The sequence below is a fragment of the Salvelinus alpinus genome, chromosome 20, assembly GCF_045679555.1.
Source record: "Salvelinus alpinus chromosome 20, SLU_Salpinus.1, whole genome shotgun sequence".
In the NCBI taxonomy this organism is placed as follows: Eukaryota; Metazoa; Chordata; class Actinopteri; order Salmoniformes; family Salmonidae; genus Salvelinus; species Salvelinus alpinus.
In genome coordinates this window covers 26931703-26948260 of record NC_092105.1, presented here as the reverse complement: position 1 = coordinate 26948260, position 16558 = coordinate 26931703, and the positions used below count along the sequence as shown (strand labels likewise).

Here is a 16558-nt window from a genome sequence, read left to right as displayed (position 1 = left end):
GGATCAGCCTGAGGGAAACAGGAAAGGGCTGCAGCAGGATCAGCCTGAGGGAAACAGGAAAGGGCTGCAGCAGGATCAGCCTGAGGGAAACAGGAAAGGGCTGCAGCAGGATCAGCCTGAGGGAAACAGGAAAGGGCTGCAGCAGGATCAGCCTGAGGGAAACAGGAAAGGGCTGCAGCAGGATCAGCCTGAGGGAAACAGGAAAGGGCTGCAGCAGGATCAGCCTGAGGGAAACAGGAAAGGGCTGCAGCAGGATCAGCCTGAGGGAAAAAGGAAAGGGCTGCAGCAGGATCAGCCTGAGATGACAGTTGGATGATGACTTACACAAGTCTCGTACCAAAACAAAAATATCACACAAATATTTTACAGAGACCCCTCAACCCTAGTGCTTCTGTCTCATGTATAGACGCGTATAGATATACCTTAAACCATGTATAAACATACATAGACTGTAAGCTATACACATTCTCAAGCTGATTGATGTAAACACACTGCACAATACACACATACTTCAAAGTACTCAAATCTATTGGGCAACAGATTACTGTTCTGAATCAACATGTTCACCTTATGAACCAAGGCCTGATATTGACATTTGTGCTGAGCATCTAGGTGACCGTCAAAGTCAGATTGGGGTGTGGTCTATCTGTCGGTCTGTTGTTACAAAGGGAGAACCTGAGCTGTTTCTGTCTGTATGTCTGTCAACTCAGCACCCCAAAAATTCACACAGTGACTCATCTACTGTAACTCTCCACTGCCACCATAGCTATGATCTCAACTTCACCTTGCCCAGCAACAGCCACACTGTGGAGTCTATATAAAAATCACCTCCAATGACAGAGCACAGGAGAAAAATGAAAAACTTTGAAATTCTGTCATTCCCCCTGAGCTGCTCATATAAGCCATACCCAAAAACAGAAGGGTGACCCAAACTAAATCTCAATGTCTTGGAAAATAAATGATCCTCTTCCTTTGTGTTAGAAAACTAACATAGCCAAGTAGGTGGTGGCCCTTTAATCTGAGCAGGCCTCACTCCAGGCCAGTGTTAGACTGCCCTTCAGTTTGGGTCTGGAGTTATTCCTGAAGAGGAAAAACTCCTGACCCTAATACATCATTGGGCAAGCATAATTGGGAGTCAATCTATAGTTGTGTATTTTTCTAACCAAGGGCTGAGATTTGTATGGACTGATTGAGACCCAGTCTGTTATGGCTGGTTTATAAATCAACCCAAACAGACACTGCCTGAAGTGAAACAGTCCCTGTGAAGTTACGTAAGCAGAGCGTCCACGTCAAGGCCAGAAAGTAACATTCAATAAACCCTTCCAGGATAAAACAGACAACAGCAAGTAAACAGGTTATAAAACAAGACATTTAAGTAAAACAAGCCAAATGGAGCCGCAGATGTCAAAAGAACGAGTCCCAGAACATTTCCTATTTAATCTATCCCATACTTACCAGGTTGAAAGTAGGGTCAACACTAAGAAAATGACTCAAAACGGCTCGCAGTAGACACGTTTTAGGGTATTCTACAAAACTTTTAATAAATACTTCCGGAGATTTATCTTCCTCGATTAGTCATTTGCATGTAATGTTCTCGGTCTCCTCAAAACATGCTCTTAATACGTTTTGTACTGTGGCTTAGTTGGTTCAGCTTCCTCTTCAGAGACACTATATATACACAAAAGTATGTGGACACCCCTTCAAATTAGTGTATTCGGCTATTTTAGCCACACCGTTTGCTGACAAGTGTATAAAAAAAAAAAAACGAGCACACAACCATGCAATCTCCATAGACAAACATTGGCAGTAGAAAGGCCTTACTGAAGAGCTCAGTGACTTTCAACGTGCCACCGTCATAAGACGCCAACAGGTCAATTGATAAAGTTTCTGCCCTGGTCAACAACTGTAAGTGCGGTTATTGTGAAGTGGAAACGTGTAGGAGCATCAACGGCTCAGCCGCAAATTGGTAGGCCACACAAGCTCACAGAACGGGACATCGGAGCTGAAACGCGTAGCGAGTAAAAATTGTCTGTCCTCGGTTTCAACACTCACTACCGAGTTCCAAACAGCCTCTGGAAGCAACGTCGGCATAAGAACTGCTCTCAACGAACTTCATGAAATGGGGTTCCATGGCCGAGCAGCTGCACAAAAGCCTAAGATCACCATGCGCAACGCCAAGCATCGGCTGGAGTGGTGTAAAGCTCGCCGTCATCGGACTCTGGAGCAGTGGAAACGCGTTCTCTGGAGTGATGAATCACGCTCACCATCTGATAGTCCAACGGATGAATCTGGGTTTGGCGGATGCCAGGAAAACGCTACCTACCCGAATGCATAGTGCCAACTATACATTTTGGTGGAGGAGGAATAATGGTCTGGGGCCATTTTTCATGGTTCGAGCTAAGCCCCTTAGTTTCAGTAAAGGGAAATCTCTACAGGATACAATGACATTCTGTGCTTCCAACTTTGCAGCAACAGTTTGGGGAAAGCCCTTTCCTGTTTCAGCATGACAATACCCCTGTGCACAAAGCGAGGTCCATACAGAAATGGTTTGTCAAGATCGGTGTGGAAGAACTTGACTGGCCTGCACAAAGCCCTGACCGCAACCCCATCTAACGCCTTTGGGATTAATTGGAACGCTGACTGTGAAATAGGCCTGATCGCCCAACATTAGTGCCGACCTCACTAAGGCTCGTGGCTGAACGGAGGCAAGTCACCCACTAGATGAAACATTAGATGGCAAGTCACCCACTAGATGAAACACTAGATGAAACATGGAACATTGCTGCGAAAGACTTCCCAGAAGAGTGGAAGCTATTATAGCAGCAAGGGGGGGGACCAACTCCATATTAATGCCGATGATTTTGGAATGAGATGTTCAACAAGGTGCCCACATACTTTTGGTCATGTAATGTCACATTGCAATGAAATGACGATAGCTAAATCTTTCTTTCTGAACACTTCAAGGAAAACAATCAGAAACCAAATACATCTCAGGCATCTCTTAATCCAGAAAAAAATTGCTATATCTCCTTTCACAAATAAACAAGTCATAACACCAGCCAAAAGAGGAGCTACACGTGTCATACAGATCAGGAGAAACAACTAAATAATTACACTTAAATAAGACATTGTAAAGGCCTCAGAGTTAACATTGATAATCACACAGTTAAATCATCCAATTCACATTGACCATACATAATATACATAGCAGAAGAGAAACAAGACACGAAACAGAATAGTTTAACCCCATTTCCTTCCCAGAGACACTTACAGTACATACATTACCATTGTTGTTTTGGACTATCATTCAGATTATCATTGTTTATGAACATGTAATCAAACTATGTCAAGTTACAGTAGGGAAATTGTTTTAATGTCTTAATTTTACTGAAAGTAAAAAATAAATAAAATTTTAAAAAAAGTTACATTTAGATTATGTCTACCAATAACTGAGTTTAACCCCAAATCTCTTCCATCTACATACATACCAATTTCAGGACTCTTGCATTTCTTTCAGATGCACTACTACTTCACCACTCTATTGAGGCACATGCCTGGGCTAGACGCAGAGCTTCAGGTTTTGCATCTATATCCCTAGTCATGTAGAAATGAATGCAGAAAAGCCATTTAAACAGGAGCACATTCTCATATGTAGACCTTCTACTCCATTCGGTGGTTTCTATCTCTCTTGGTCTTACATGTGTCTCTCACCATAGTCAGCAGGGATTGAACAGAAACATAACATCCAAACTAAAGACAACCCAATACAATACCGATTTGTATTATTTTTCAGTCAAACAAATGATCTTTTGGTACGTGTCAGGTCTTTTTTAAATATTTGTTTTTATACTAAATGTACAATATTAAGAAAATTGTATAAGTCACACCATCATGGACTCGACACAGTTATGTGGTCAGCTTAGTTCTGGTGCATCATGACAGTCACCAGTTCTATTATCTTGACATCTTATTCCCTCCCTAAGAGAGGGGACAGAGGAAGCTGAGAGATAGCGTGACATAAATCAGTCAAACCTAATGTCTAAGGGAGTCAAAGGCATCGCCCTCATATAAAGTCTGATGAGTGGGTTTAATGAACAAGTGAATGACCATGCATGGTCCTAGCGGTTATGGAGGCGGCTGAGCGGTCATCGGGGTCTCTTGCGCGTGACGAAGATAAGGACCCTGCGGATGGCGATGAGGCGGTCCTTGAGGGAGGGCATGGCCAGGATGGTGAGCTGGGCACGGTTGTCCAGAGGCAGAACAGCCAACAGCCACCAAGCCCACGCTGGACCACTGGGATTACTCTGGAGGGAGGGATAAATGCAGCCCATTCAATCCCTATATGACATACAAGTGTGATTCTCACCAGGAGAGACGTGTGTGTGTGTGTGTGTGTGTGTGTGTGTGTGTGTGTGTGTGTGTGTGTGTGTGTGTGTGTGTGTGTGAAATGGTTAGGTTAGTGTCGTACCTGTGGGTCAGGGTCCTTCCAGGGCAAGTGTCCAAAGTGGCTGATTATCTGGCTCTTCATGTTATCTTTGAGGGAGGTGAACCAGCCACTGGCCTGGTCGTACACAGAGACATAAAGCTTCTGCAGCTCTGCTAGTTCCTGGCCCTCCACCTGACCACAAAATATATAATACAGTTAGCACACAAAGTACACACACAATGGAACACACACGGTTGGGATGGAAGACTGAGGATCACATACACACTCCAATCATACACATATCAAACACATACACAAAACTTACAAAAGTGAGGATATGAATATCTATCTAGATCTATCCAAATACCTCTAATGCACTCTTTGTATCCACATGCATGCAAAACCATCCTCACACACAGCATTAGCCAGTACACACCAACACACACACCTTCTTATCCTCCAGGTAGTCGATCTTGGCCGTGTTGTATCCGTCTCTCTGACCGTGGCTCAGCACTTTGAAGCGGGACACTCCAATGGTGTCGACCACGGACCTCCCATCGGGGAAGAACTTAACATCCCGGACCTCCAGCATGCAGCCATAGTCAGCGAAACCCTTCAACTCGTCAGCGATGCACATGCCAAACCGTTTGGTTCCGGTCTCCATGGAGCGGCGGATCATGAGGCGGTAGCATGGTTCGAAGACGTGCAGTGGACAGGGGATGGTGGGGAAGGCCATGGTGCACACAAAGATTGGCACTTCCTGGTTCAAGCTAGGGTGTAAGGAGGGATACGAGATTGGTCAGCAATTAGCTGAAAAGGCAGGGCTGTTGAAGTGCAGTTAACTCACTGACGATGCTACTACGTGATTAATTTACCATAAAATCAATGGCTATGTAAAGTGATTATATTTGTGTTTGTGTGCTAATGCGTTTGTGAGTGCGAGAGACTCACTTCGACAGTTCCTTCATCTCCTCCTCGTGGATCTTCTTCCTCTCCTCCAGCTCGTCTCCAAGGTAACGCTGCAGCACCTCCTCCATCAGCAGGGTCTTGTTGTACCCTCTAGTGGCCAGATACTGGTATTATACAGAACACAGAGGAATAGGACGTTACATTCACATTCTACTGGATCATCCATGTCTTTGGTGAATTATCCTTTAATTATATATTGTCCCAATATCCTACTTCACTCCCTGTGTCGGAGGAAGCTTTGTGCTAACTTTGTTTTGGTCACGCTAAACCATACCTCAGACACTCAACAAACACAGAACAGAGATTATATTGTATTACAGACAGCCCTAAGCCATCATTTTTCATAATCACCAGGTCTGCCTTAAGCCATCTATCCACATACAGAGTACAGCTACTTCCTGTGTGTGTGTTTACCTCTGAGAGGTTCTCTTTGCAGAGAGGGCAATTGGGGTTGTGGTCCAGACAGCGCTCCAGACACTTGAGGCAGAAGGTGTGTCCACAGGGGGTGGTGACAGGCTCATAGAACAGCCTGAAGGAAACACAATAACATAGGCTTTATCAGTTGAAGTAATTGTCAGTATTGACTGAAAATCAAACACTGAGTGGCTAATCGTAAATGCATGATTGTGTGGTGGTTGGTTGGTGGTCCTCTTACCTCATACAGAGGGAGCACTCCATATCTCTACTGTCGAGCAGGTCTGCAGTCACTGTCCTCCTCCCGGGGGAAGCAGCAGGAGGGTGAGAGGAGGAATAGGCTTCATCTGGTCTGGGCAGTTTGGAGGGGGCGTTGAAGGCTGGGCTGTCCCCACTATGTCTCCTCTTGAGGCCTCCTGGGGGGGCAGGCAGGGCAGCCAGGACACTGGCCAGGCTCTTGGCGTCTTCTAGCAGAGGCTTCTCAGCTTCACTGCTGGGGGACAGGGGGTGTTTGGAGGAGTAGGAGGGACCCTCGCGAGGAGAACTCTTACTTGCACTGAACGCTGGGTCCTGGAGAGGAGAAGAGTGGAGTTACTAGGAGAAGTAGGTGTGTGGGGAGGTAAGTGTGTGTGTGTGTGTGTGTGTGTGTGTGTGTGTGTGTGTGTGTGTGTGTGTGTGTGTGTGTGTGTGTGTGTGTGTGTGTGTGTGTGTGTGTGTGTGTGTGTGGACCTGAGAGGAGCAGCCAGGCCTCTGTCGGGTGGTGAGGGGGTGTAGAGAGCTGAGCAGGGCGGGGGGCTTGAGGCGGCGAGTGGAGGGACCACCCTGTAGGGGATGTAGGGGAGTGGGCTGACCGTCTTTTTCAAACGCTGACGAGAACAGCTCACTAAGCAGCTACAGAAACACACACTGTCAGTCAACACGCTCATACAATGTCATAGCATTCATAAGTAGCTTATAACTAGTACCCAGAGTTTAAAAGGGAATATGGTGGAAATACAGGACAATGGCTCAAACTGGACAGACTCCCTTGTCATAGTGACAGTACTAGTGGTGGAAAAAGTACCCAATTGTCATACTTGAGTAAAAGTAAAGATACCTTAATAGAAAATGACTCAAGTAAAAGTGAAAGTCACCCAGTAAATTACTACTTGAGTAAAAGTCTAAAAGTATTTGGTTTTAAATATACTTAAGTATCAAAGTAAAACATAATATACAAACGAAGCATGTGTGTTTAGTGAGTCCGCCATATTAGAGACAGTAGGGGATGTTAATAAGTGTGTGAATTGGACCATTTTCCTGTCCTGCTACGCATTCAAAATGTACTTTTGGGTTTTAGGGAAAATGAAAAGTAAAAGTAAAAAATATATATAAATTAGGAAGTACAGATACCACAAAAACCGACTTAAGTAGTATTTTTACTTTACACCACCGGACAGTACATATTGCAGTGAATATGTAACAGCAGTGGAGCTACTAAAACAGGCCACAGTGACAGCAGAGGATAGGCCTGGAATAGCTCCCCAGCTAAGACAGCTGGAATGGGGGCATTGCGTCATCAACTAGTGTGGAGCAGAGCAGGATTTAAAACCAAACTAATCCGGTCTGGTAAGCATGGAGACAGATTTACACTGTCATATCGTACATAGTAATACTGCATTTTTATATAATTGTGATGTGACATTAAGGGGCATTACGTTTGTGGTTAAGTCTGTAATTGAAGTAGATGGACAAAAGTTTTTTTAAACTTGTGTATTACCTTCTGAGCTTCCAGCTTCACTCTCATCCAATCAGGCTTGAGTGCTACACACACGAAGTACTCCTTTAAGGCCTCATCATTGTAGTTGGCTTTACTCAGGGCTGAGGCCTTGATGTAGTGGGCCTGGGAAAAAACACAGACGAGAGGGTGTTTTGAGTAGGGAAACACCAAAGTGAGTAGGAAATACTCTGATGGCATTTCAACTAAACCTCTAAAGTATTTTCAAAACACTGATAATCTATAATCTGAATATTGTTACAGCGAGCGGCCTAAACGACCTAAGAGAGAACCATTTAAAAACAGGGGAAACATGGGAATAGAAGGTAATTCTTGTCATAACCCCTGGGTTATATTTCCAGGGGCTCTTCAACCTAGTCAACATAAGCTCTTCCCTATTGACACTAGTGCCTGGTTTTCAAGTCTATATGATCTATTTTGCATGTCTATCAGCTGCTGTCATTTGCATATTAACATACACAAGCTTGTAGCATCCAATCTCACATACTTACAGTCCTGAGCATGTATAGTGTATTGGATGCTGACTGGGTCAGACTGTGGTTGTGGAGATGTGATGGGTAGTTCATGACACGACTAGAGACAGGTTAAGCCAAGGCCCAGATATACAGAGACCATCTGGTGGTCTAGGTCTATACTCTGCTGGGTTAGGTAGATTGCGTTACATATCAATTTCTCTCACCTTTGGACAGAGAGGTTTGAGTCTGCACAAGCTCTCTGCGTCCTGGATGGCCTGGCTGTAGTTCCTACTGTCCATGTGCAGCTCAGCACGCTGTCCCAGTAGCCTACCTATAGATGGCGCTGTAGAACAGAGAGAACACAGGAAGAATGACAAAATGTCATTTACACCTTTCCACACAGGTACAATGTTGGCAGTGTATACAAGACCACAAAGAACAGTATCAGTTACTATGCAACAATATGTCAACTTATTTCATGTGTCTTTTCTGCAGAAATGTAATGCGACATTGGATGTTATTCACCCCACACAGTATGAGTAGGGAACACTGGACCAATCCGGAGCATTTCCCTTGAATCAAAATACTGCACCATAGTCGACCATGCAGTCTGTGCCAGGAATAGGTCTACAATGACATGCAACATGGGAGAGACGAGAGGGTCAACATTCTGATGAATGATTCTGTCCTGTGTGGCTCAGTTGGTAGAGCATGGCGTTTGCACTCACTATTATAAGTCGCTCTGGATAAGAACGTCTGGTAAATTACTAAAATGTAAAAAGTTGAGGCCTCCCGAGTAGCGCGGCGGTCTAAGGCACTGCATCGCAGTGCTTGAGGCGTCAATACACACCCGGGTTTGATACCAGGCTGTGTCACAACCAGCCGTGACCGGGAGTCCCATAGGGCGGCGCACAATTGGCCCAGCGTCATCCGGGTTAGGGGAGGGTTTGGCCGGCTGGGATGTTCTTGACCCATCGCGCTCTAGCAACTCCTTGTGGTGGGCCGGGCGCCTGCAGGCTGACTTCAGTCGTCAGTTGAACGGTGTTTCCTCCGATACATTGGTGCGGCTGGCTTCCGTGTTAAGCAGGCGGGTGTTAAGAAGCGCGGTTTGGTAGGTCATGTTTTGGAGGACGCATGACTCGACCTTAGCCTCTACCAAGCTCGTTGGGGAGTTTCAGCGATGAGACAAGATTGTAATTGGATATCACGAAATTGGGGAGAAAAAAGGCGGTATTTTAACATGTAAAAGTTTATGAATCTTTGGCTCAGTGGATATGACGCCTCTGTGGGTAAAAGCAGTCTGTGTCACCCCCCCTTCTCCTGACTTAAATAAGCAGGTCAGTAGCTGACATTAAAGCAAAAGGAATAGGGTCAGTCAGAGCTTCTGTGCTATGCTGTTGGGCCGGCCTCTACTGAAGCACCAAAGGGCCTCTGAGCCTGGCTCGCTCTCCTTCCTGACTATGCCTCAATGCTCTCTCTGTAGTAAGGGTCAGCACAGGAGTTTTTTCTAGGGAGTTAGGCTAATTACGGGCCCAAGTTTATCCTGGTAAATCTCAGGTCACAAGGTTGGGGAAAACAACTCCTGGCCATCTATATGGAGTGAACTGTTCAGGGCTGACCTGGTGTTTCAACTTTAAATCAAATCAAATTTTATTGGTCACATACACATGGTTAGCTTCTAGTTCCGACCATGCAGTAAAATCTAACAAGTAGACTTTAGGAGTGACCTGCATGCCTGCAGCTTGCCTAAAATGAGAAACACGTGGAGCATGTTGGAGAAAATAAAACTAACTGGGGCCTGTCTGTGGTTTATACTGTTTTTCATACAAAAGGGGAGTGAATTTCAAAACCTAAATGAATAATACCTTAACATAACTTAGGAATATTTAAATAGCAGTAGTGGACTACCCTTTAATTTAAAATGTAGTGTCTTTTAGAGAGATAAGGGTAATGCATTAATTGTCATGGTACAGCTTTCATAAGAGTCTAACTTTCATCAGGGGTTGCAAAAGAGGACTTGTTTTTACTGGGTTAAATAATGACCATATTGCAGGTGATGCCACTCGAGGAAATACATGCAACTTATTCCACCATTTGAAACACAGGTATGTAATACAGCATGATGGATGAATGCCAAAAACTTAGGAAGAGGCCAACAAGCGTCATCACAAGAGCAAACAAAGCCCAGGCAAGAATCCATTACGGAATTGTTTGCACACACAACTCCCTATGCAACACAATCTCACCGATGGAACGAAATAAGAGATGCCATAACGTACCACATTGCATTTTTATTGTGTTTGGAGCAAATAATATGCTACAGTTACCAAACGCCAATATAATAATGGACTTGTACATGGTTTGAAATACGGTTACATTTAAAATCAGAAATAAATGCAAAACTAAATGAATGTTTAAAAAACAGGTCTCTTTCTGTAGCAGCATTTTATCATCTTATAAATCATATGCTGGATCACCTGGTAACCAAATAACTTTCTTTGGCCTGGTGTAAAAAGGGCGCTAATGGAGAGTAACTGTAGTCTTGCTAACACCAGCCGCTCTACGTCCTCGCAGCTGGCTGTGTAGACACGTGGGTCGCGTGTCTGCCAGGCTAGCGTACATGCTGACCACACTGCCCGTGTTGCAAAATAAATTTACACATACATGTTATTCAATCATTTAATCCAAACTGCTAGCGAGCGTATGCGTAGCGTGGTCAAATAGAACGTGGTTCCATTTGACGCTTGATGCCCTGAAAGTCCCACCTCTCCCATCTCCTTATTGTTTTTTTGGAGCATATACCCACGTGGGTGATTGAAAGATGAACTGAGGTACACATTCCAGTCAAAGTTGGTTGCCAACCACCATATAAAGTCCACAGAACAATAAGACTGAAGGATGAGAGATTACTAGAAACTAATTAGGTTTCCCCTTTTATCTGAGGATTAATTGTTGGAGTAGAAAACACACAATTTTGTGTGACTCAAAATGGGTGAAAATTCTACAAAATATCCAGAAAAAAGGACCTTGTGCATTTCAGGTAAAATAACAACCCAATGTTTATATCCCAAGACAAATTAGCTACCAACAGCAAGCTAGCTAGCTAAATGTTTCATGTTTTTCGACCTGTCCCCAACTTCATATAGTTGGTTCAGAGTTTGCTCCTAGTGTGGATGGACAAAATCAACATGCTCGTGCCAGGTCTAGTCAGCATGTAACATGCTGATCACACTGCCTGCGTGAGACTTGCAAACTAAATTTACACATACATGTTATTCAATAATTTCATCAGCATGCTAGCTAAATGCCCATGAATGTTTCAACCTATCGCCAAAAATAACACTGAACAAAAATATAAAATGCAACATACAACAATTTCTAAGAGTTTACTGAGTTACAGTTCATACAGTGTAAGGAAATCTATCAATTGAAATAAATCCATTAGGCCCTAAATCTATGGATTTCACATGACTGGGAATAGAAATATTAATCTGTTGGTCACGGATACATAAAAAAAATGTAGGGGCGTGGATCAGAAAATTGTCCCCAGCACAAGGTGCACCTGTGTAATGACCATGCTGTTTAATCAGCTTCTTGATATGTCACACCTGTCAGGTGGATGGATTTAATTTCAGCTCATGAAACATGGGCCTAACACTTTACATGTTGCAATTATATTTTTGTTCAGAATAGATTATGCACCATGGGTGAATAAAACTGTTTTAAAAAATGATTGGAGTTTTTACAGCAACTTTTTTTTAAAGTGTTACGTAATGAGAAGCATGTCCCATGTTTTTAGATAATAAATATTATAGTTTCATGTAAGCCTCAACTAGTATAAATCATATCAGTGTTATGGAAGAAACTGCAGCAACATTGTGTTTTATGCAAATAAATTTGGTTTTTGTAAAGTAAAATTGTGTAAAATAACCAGAGAATTTAATTCAGAGGCATTTCTGTAATGAGAATTTTGGGTGAAAATTTACAAAATTCAGGCAAAAATGTCAAATGTAATTTAAAATAAGACACTGTGTCAAACTAGGCATCTTAGTCTTCAAAATTAGTTAATTGTTGCAGATGCATAATGTTCTTCAAACTAAATTTTCTACTGTCATGGTTGAAACTGAGAATCACCGCAATGCAGATTTTAAAGATAACCTATGTAGATGTAAAGGATGTGCCACTTATTTAGGCTGCCATGGCCTCTGCTCCAGAGACCATGTTGCCTAAGGCAGGTTGACATTGATTGTCATGAATCTTGCTCTGGAGGCAGAGCAATTTTCACTAGATGGGCCAGCTGCTAAATCAAAATTAGCTATATCATAGAAATCTAGAAAACAACAATTTGCTTTTTTGCTTTAAAGGTGCAAAATGCTAGCTAGTGACCTGACCACTCTGCAGAGCTGCCTCCAGGTCAAGATTCGTGACAAATGCCAACATGCTTACATCCAATAATGTAATATGTCCCAATAAAAGGCCTACTTATTCTACATAGCCAGTGAGAAAAAGACAACATGTAGTCCAGTCAATTTTAATTTAACAGCATAACCATTATGTGAACATTATTAAATAAATCCATGGGGTATGTGACTCAGGAAAGAAATGTGGGTTTGGTAATAAAGGGGGGGTGGGGCTACTGGGTTTATGAAAGGATTTCTTCGAGAACTGAAATGGGTACAGTGTCACCCACTATCGGTGACACAATGTAACCTTTATTTAACTAGGCAAGTCACAATGCGGAGTAGTGATAAGTAGGTCATCTAGACTCCCATATATTTGGTTTTAAATAGGTAAAAGGGAAACATAAAATACACAATCTGTTCTAAAACATATGAATTCGACAATTGCTTATTCAAACTTACTGTAAATGTTACATTATCTTACCCAGTTCTACGGCTTTGTTGTATTTGTCCAGGGCATCAGTGTAATCGTGCTTCTTTCGTGAGACCTCACCTTCTATCCAATGTCTCCTGGCTTTACTTTCAGAGTCGAAACATTTATCCAACAAACTACTGAGAATGACGTTTACTCTAAACCCAATGGACAGGATCTGTCCGTCTTTTTTGTTCAGTTTATGTTTGCATTGTATGCAGTCTTTGACAGTTTCTTCTTCTAAACAATGTTTGCAAAACGTATGGCCGCACTCCAAGGTGGTTGGTTCTGACAGTAAACACCTACAAAGTCGACAGGAAAACAAGTCCAAGGGTTCTTCCTCAAACGTCCCATCGGCCTCAACCCCATCGTTTCCATTCCCACTATTATGACAACTCGTTGCCTTCGAATTCATGTTTAACGTCAGCTCCTTCTCGCGAAGAGTCCGTGCTATGTTTTCAACCAGAAGCTGCAATTCGCCTGGTCGAAGTTCGCCAATGTTGGCCGCGGTGCAGTACGAGTCAAGCGCCTCTGCTATCCGCCCGGTCTGGGCCAAAGCCTCAGCTTTGCGCAAACAGAGGCCCCGGTCTGGATGCTGGAGGTCCGCCAGCTGAGAACTATAGATCTCCGCAGCAAGGTCGTAGTCACCTGCCCGGTTTGCTTCCTCTGCCACCTCGAGCATTTCAGGGCATATACCCGCTGCTCCAGGGTTGTATACCGGGTGGACAAACTGCGCCGACTGGTGAGATTGGATTACGTTCTCCATGTTCATCTTGGAATATTACACATAGCAAACTGTGTTCAAAAACACTCCTTCTCACAAAACGTCTTCAGACTAACGTTATAAGGTTACATGTGCCATCGTGAAAGACTCCTGTCGTTTTCCAAGAGAAGAGCTGGTTAGGCCTCGTTCCGCGATAGCCGAATAGAATACGCACCAAACTGGTGACTCCTAAAATTTCAAAATAGTTTGTATGTAGACTTCCCAAATATTTCAGACTATAACGTTGCATGTGCCATATTGAACGATTCGTGTCGTTTTCCAATAGAAGAGCTGGTTAGGCCTCATTCCACGACAGCCGAATAGATTACGCACCAAGCATTTGCTAAAATGTCAAATTAGGTTGTATGTAGACATCCCGTTTTTGAAAACCGATATATTCGGACTCTGTGTTACAGCACTGTAATGCCTATTTACCTACCCAGCTTTGCTGAATAAACTAGTACAGTAATTCACGAACTGAGGAAGTAGAAGTCGAGTCAATCCTCTTGTTTGGCTGACAACGGCGTTACGCCTCCCCAAATAACAGCAAGTAACGCCAGGTATGTACTTCTAGTCAGCTAAACATTGTTGGCAACTCAAATCCTTCATCGGAGGTTGGCAGACTTTAAAAGTCATTAGAAGGCAAAAGGACGGTTTCCTGGGAGTAACGTTCTGTAGAGCAAAGTTCCGAGTGCAATTTCACGTTACCTGTTTTTATGTAAGACCTGAAACAACCCAATGAATTTCCCTAGCTGGCTAACCTCTCGCTCTCACTGTAGCTGGAAAGCTTAGTTAGTTTCTCTGCCCAGGTCTTGACATTCAAACTTTTCTTGTTAGGTTATAACAATTCATGCCAAAATTCTATTAAAATTAAAGTATCTGGTCCTCGCCGTACTCCATACTGTTGTTCAGTTAGCGACTTCAAATTCAGCTATGATGATTCGCCGAACAAAGCGCAGGGAAGCACGTGACGGTAACTGTGAAACATTATTGGTCCATTAAATGGCTCACTTGTATAACATATCAACATTGCATAACCACTTAACGTCAGTGTTGATCGCCGGGCACTCAGTTCATGTAACAACCTGACATTTATCATCGTTACACTATGTTTTAGAGAAATATATCTGACTAGCGAGACTATCCAGGTATGGTAATAGACTACCTAGACCTAGTTGTTTCATCTTCATTAGAATTGCACTGGTTATATCACTGGGGGGGGGGCATTGTTTTATGTAATCCTTTATATAAGAAGCAGCGCTAGAATTACCCTTACATTTGTTTGAGAACACTGCCAAAACATATTGCAGTGATTTAAAAGACACAGAAAACAGCAAAAGGTTATTGCTTTAGATAAAGACAATGATGTCCACAATGATATACAGTACCTCTCAAATGTAATTTAGGCAGCAGGCTATTTGTATACTATAAACAATCTGTTGAATAATTTGTGCATCTATTTTGCACAAATCTATTTTGTTGTGGTTCAAAAAAGCTTTGTCATTCTTATACTCTTAGCATATGGATTTGTATTTTTAATTTTTTTCAATGTCTATTGTACTGAGTGTAATCCTATCCTTTGAAAATGTGGGCAGAATTACTGGTGGATGTCAGAACATTTAGCCATTGTCAAAACAGAAACTTTAGCCATTATTCAATATGATAAATATGATGACAAGAATATGTCCACCTCAGGTAGCAGGCTAAGTAGCTACAAATAAGAACACAAATCATCATATCTCAGAGTCAATGTGTAATTGCTGTGGATGACTCTCCCTAACTATCTCTTCCTCTCTCCAACTCTAAACCAGGTAAAAATGTTTATGTAATTTCAAAGTTGCATAAGGATGACCTCAGCTTTTATGATGACTCACATCTCCCAACATTTCACACACTTATGATGCTGCTGCTCTACCAATCTTAATGAGGGGATGGTCTAAACTTAACAAAGAAAATAGAAATTCGGACATTAACAATCACAGGAAAGATAAATCCTTTATCTTTAAGAAAACATGTTTTGTTTTAAGGTTATATGACACAGATGTTGCACTCCTCAGGGTAAACTTATTACTTCTCTCATTTTGTATGACCTGTCTAGTCTATGACACAATCCATCTGTCATGGGAAGGAACACAGTGTTCCCTGTTCAGGAGGTCTATTGCTCACGTCTGATGAAATACTTAGGGTTATTTTCATGTTATGTACTGTATAACAATGTATAACAGTTTTATAACAGGGCACAGAAACTCAGACAAAGGCAAAAGCAAAACAGGCCCTTAGGGTCTCCTCTGGTCAGTATGCATGCAGAAGTCAGAGAGGTGAAGGAAAGCCCAAACCTCCGCTACAAGAACCATTTAATCCCCGTAGCACAATAATCCAGGGCCAACTTGAGATTCTGGTTAAGAAGAGTAGTCCATAGGTTTCCCCTAAGGAAGAAACTCACTATTATATGCATTTCATCACAGTTAAGTAATGAGTATTTACACAGTATCTCATGAGTCACCATGACTACTGTAGTAATGTTATAAGATGCTGACATAAGAGTTAGATTTCATAATATTTGGCATAAAATAATTCCAAGAGGTGCTGAACTTGTTTGAGCAAAGTGGCAGATTTGAGCCAGTAATACAGTTGGGGTTATTGACCATATCATTTACTGGTATTTGGAGACCACAAACACAGAACAGGTTTTTGACATTATCAGGATAACGTAGGATGTTAATGCCTACACTCTTAGGGGGAAAAAGGTGCTATCTAGAACCTAAAAGGGTTATTCGGCTGTCCCAATAAGATAGCCATTTGAATAAACCCTTTTTGGTTCCAGGTAGAACGAACCCAAAGAAATTATACCTGGAACCAAAAAGTATTCTCCTATGGGGACAGCC

At 42.6% G+C, this 16558-nt stretch overlaps 1 protein-coding gene across 1 annotated transcript; it reads right to left on the bottom strand.

The window, feature by feature from the left end:
- Positions 1-1514: 1514 nt before the first annotated feature.
- On the bottom strand, positions 1515-14608 carry LOC139546609 (LON peptidase N-terminal domain and RING finger protein 2-like). The gene is made up of 10 exons (XM_071355180.1): positions 12923-14608; positions 8263-8381; positions 7566-7688; positions 6539-6700; positions 6051-6379; positions 5810-5924; positions 5378-5499; positions 4875-5196; positions 4469-4618; positions 1515-4304 (listed from the first exon to the last, which is right to left on the bottom strand). The coding sequence occupies exons 1-10, from the start codon at positions 13680-13682 to the stop codon at positions 4146-4148; spliced, it is 2361 nt and encodes a 786-aa protein (XP_071211281.1). The 5' UTR covers positions 13683-14608; the 3' UTR covers positions 1515-4145.
- Between the last annotated feature and the right edge of the window lie 1950 nt (positions 14609-16558).